We start from the raw sequence: 3199 nt of genomic DNA on the forward strand, positions 1-3199 counted from the left end.
AGGATAATGATTCCCCAGAGAGAGCGCCCTGGAATAACCCCACGTTCCTGCATCATCTTGCAACCCCTGATGACACCTGGAGCAGCAGGAGAAGGGAACGGAGAATCCTGAGGGAGCGGGAAAGCGGCTGATCGTGAAGAAAAGGGGGATCCAGGGGGGATTTGGGATCTGCCAGGGGGGATTTGGGATCTGATCCCAGGGAACGGGGCCGGGACGAGAGGGAACGGCCTCGAGCTGTGCCAGGGGAGGCTCAGGGGGGGNGGATCTGCCAGGGGGGATTTGGGATCTGATCCCAGGGAACGGGGCCGGGACGAGAGGGAACGGCCTCGAGCTGTGCCAGGGGAGGCTCAGGGGGGGGAATTTGGGGAAATTCCTCCTCTAAAAGGGAAAAAAACCTGCCCAGGGAGGGTTGGATCCCCATATCTGGAGGTGCCCAAGGACTGGACATTGCTTTGGGTGACCAGTGGGGATCAGTCACAGCTTGGACTCGATGATACCAGATTTTTTTTCCAACCCTGTGCTCTGCTCATGTTACTGCCACCATGGGGAGACTGAGCTTGAGGACACCAGGAAGAGGTGCCAGAAAAGCCAATATTGAGAAAAAATCTCCACAGGGACTGGAAATGTGGGTAAGGATGGGGCAGGGGAGATGCACCCACAGAGCTTCCCCAAATSCCTCAGGAATCTCACGATCCCAACGATAGGATCAGGTTGGTGCAGCAGGACAGGGAAAGCAGAGAMCACGCCAAGAATCTGCTGCAACATCTGGTTTAATGAGGAAGGAGAGGTGACACAGGGCAGGGTGACGGAGCACCGGTCACAAACTGCCCGCAGGCGTGGCTGGGTCCGGCGTGACTCAGGCRAGGTCTGGGGCTGCTCCTCCCACAGCGATGCCCAGCCCCGATCAGTGGCACAGAAGCAGAGCAGGGCCTGGGCTGCTCCAGAACCCTTTTTGTCCATTGGYAATCAGGGAAAGAGCTTTGAAATGGATCTGAAGTGGATCTCGCACCGAATCCTCGACATTGTCACAGCCACAGAGGCGCGGAGTGGTTTGGGGTGGAAGGGGTTTCAGAGATGATCCAATGCCATCCCTGCCCATGGGAAGGGACAGTTCCCACTGTCCCAGGCTGCTCCCAGCCCCATCCAGCCTGGACTGGGACATTCAGGCATCCAGMCACAGCTGCTCTGTGCCAGGACCTCAAAGGAAAGAATTCCCTCCTAATTTCTCCCTAAAACCTAATCTAAACCTACTGTCAGTGGAAAGACACAAAGATCCCTAAAAACCCCCAAGGAATCATGAACAGTGCAGAGCTTTGAGAATAGAGTGSTTGGAGAGGCAGGAAAGCTGTATAAATACCAGAAAGGGTGAGAGAAGGATGGAAATGGATTTTTGAGGTTTAATAGTCCATGGATGCTTTTAATGCCACCCCAAATGCTCAACTCTCCCTAAATGTGGGGCCCTGGAGCTCGGCCGTGGATCTGCACCCTTCCGGTCACCCTCTTCCAGCAGCCACTCCCCGGCTTTAGCAGGGTCTGCAGGTCCCAACCGGGTACCCCCGGCCCCACTTGGCTCCGCCATAAACTTGGCAAGCTCCAGGGGTTCGGGCAGCACCAAAACCACCTCCGACCCCAGATCCGACAGCGCCCCCAGCCCCAGCTCCAATTTCGGGGACTCCCGCCGATCCCACGGCGCTCTGCTGCGGGAAGGTGCTGAGGATGGGCCCGGGGAAGGTGACGACCACCGGGGGAGGGTAAATCACCACCGTGGAGTCRGGGCACTGCCGGACGCAGGGCTCGTTGCAGGAGTCGGCCACGGGCTGGGGCACGGCCACCCCGCAGGGAGAGGCGCTGCCGTCGGTGCAGGGGCTCAGGGTGTGAACCATGGCTCAGGGGTGAGGATCTGYGGGGCAAAGAGGAGCAGAAAAATAAAACAGAATTTATATTTATGTAGAACAAAACAAATGGATTCATTCACCATGGTGGGGCAAGGGAGGAGAAGAGAAATAAAACACAAATTCATACCAGTTTCGTAATCAAACATGAGAATGAAAGGCTATGAAGAGGCTCGAGGGACCGGGACAATGTTCATAGCTCAGCACCCAAAATATACCCATAAATCTTGTRTTGAGCACAAAAACTTATGGAAAGGGTTTTCATGGAATATTAATTTGATTTCAGCCAGATCTGCACTTCCCAAAGGCTGAACAGTCCCAAATGGATTCGTTTACACAGTCCCGGAGTCTCTGAGGTCAGAAAAGCCCTCCAAGATCAGCGAGTCCAACCTGAGGTCAATCCCCACCTTCTCAACCAGAGCAGAGCACCAAACGCCACATCCCATGGCTTCCATCAGGAGAATGTCAGACTGATCCCAAAGCTACACCCCAAGGCTTGGTTAGAGAAAGAATTCAGGAGTTCAGGAATTCAGGAATTTGAGAATTCAGGAATTTGAGAATTTGGGAGTTCACTTACCCACAGCACAAGAGAAGGGAGACAAGAGAAATGATGGCACGAGATGTGAGGTCGGGCACTTTTATACCCATCCCAGAGTGCCCAGCACATGATTCAGCCACGTGCAGAACTTCCTAATCAATTAACAGCCACGATTCATTCCAGATCCAACTTCGTTAATAGATGTCAATTGTTTTAGATAAATCATTCCTGCTAATTACGGGTTTGTCCTCCTGCTTCGCATGACCTGTCCTTTACTGCCATCCCCGCTCTGCAATTTCAGTTTTATAGAGAGGGGGTTCTTTGTCTCTGCATCTCAAAAGGAAAATGTTTATGAGGTTAATTCTCTGTGTTGTCCATGACTGGACTCATTCCTGGGCAGGCTGAAACAGCCACTTTTCTGGGCGAAATTATCCTCGACTCAGCCCGGGAAGAGCTGGAAAAGTGAGGGGCAACCGGAATTTTGGGTTCTTTGCCGAAATCTTTGATAAAGATGGATAACCTGTGTTCTGAGTTCTTTAGACTAATYCAAAGTCTGATCAAAGCTCTGGCAAACTGCAAAAATCCTGAATGTTACAGTTATAAACCCAAATAAGTCAGGRCATCTCTTCCAACACCGAGCACGCGACTCTTGAACACGTTTTAACAATAAAATAGAAAGAAGGGCAAGACCACATTTTATATCACAATAAATACCCTGTGTTTTCAAGGCTGTAAATCATGACTGGATTTGGGGAAGGGCAAAAAGGCC

The 3199-nt window shown here is 52.2% G+C and overlaps 1 protein-coding gene across 1 annotated transcript; it reads right to left on the reverse strand.

Moving 5' to 3' along the window:
* Positions 1–752: 752 nt before the first annotated feature.
* Positions 753–2551, reverse strand: LOC130586582 (claw keratin-like). The gene is made up of 2 exons (XM_057387435.1): positions 2470–2551; positions 753–1900 (listed from the first exon to the last, which is right to left on the reverse strand). The coding sequence occupies exon 2, from the start codon at positions 1881–1883 to the stop codon at positions 1524–1526; it is 360 nt and encodes a 119-aa protein (XP_057243418.1). The 5' UTR covers positions 1884–1900; positions 2470–2551; the 3' UTR covers positions 753–1523.
* Positions 2552–3199: the final 648 nt, after the last annotated feature.

This window comes from Malurus melanocephalus, unplaced genomic scaffold, assembly GCF_030028575.1.
Source record: "Malurus melanocephalus ecotype Western Australia unplaced genomic scaffold, MMel_1.1 scaffold_1216, whole genome shotgun sequence".
Lineage (NCBI taxonomy): Eukaryota > Metazoa > Chordata > Aves > Passeriformes > Maluridae > Malurus > Malurus melanocephalus.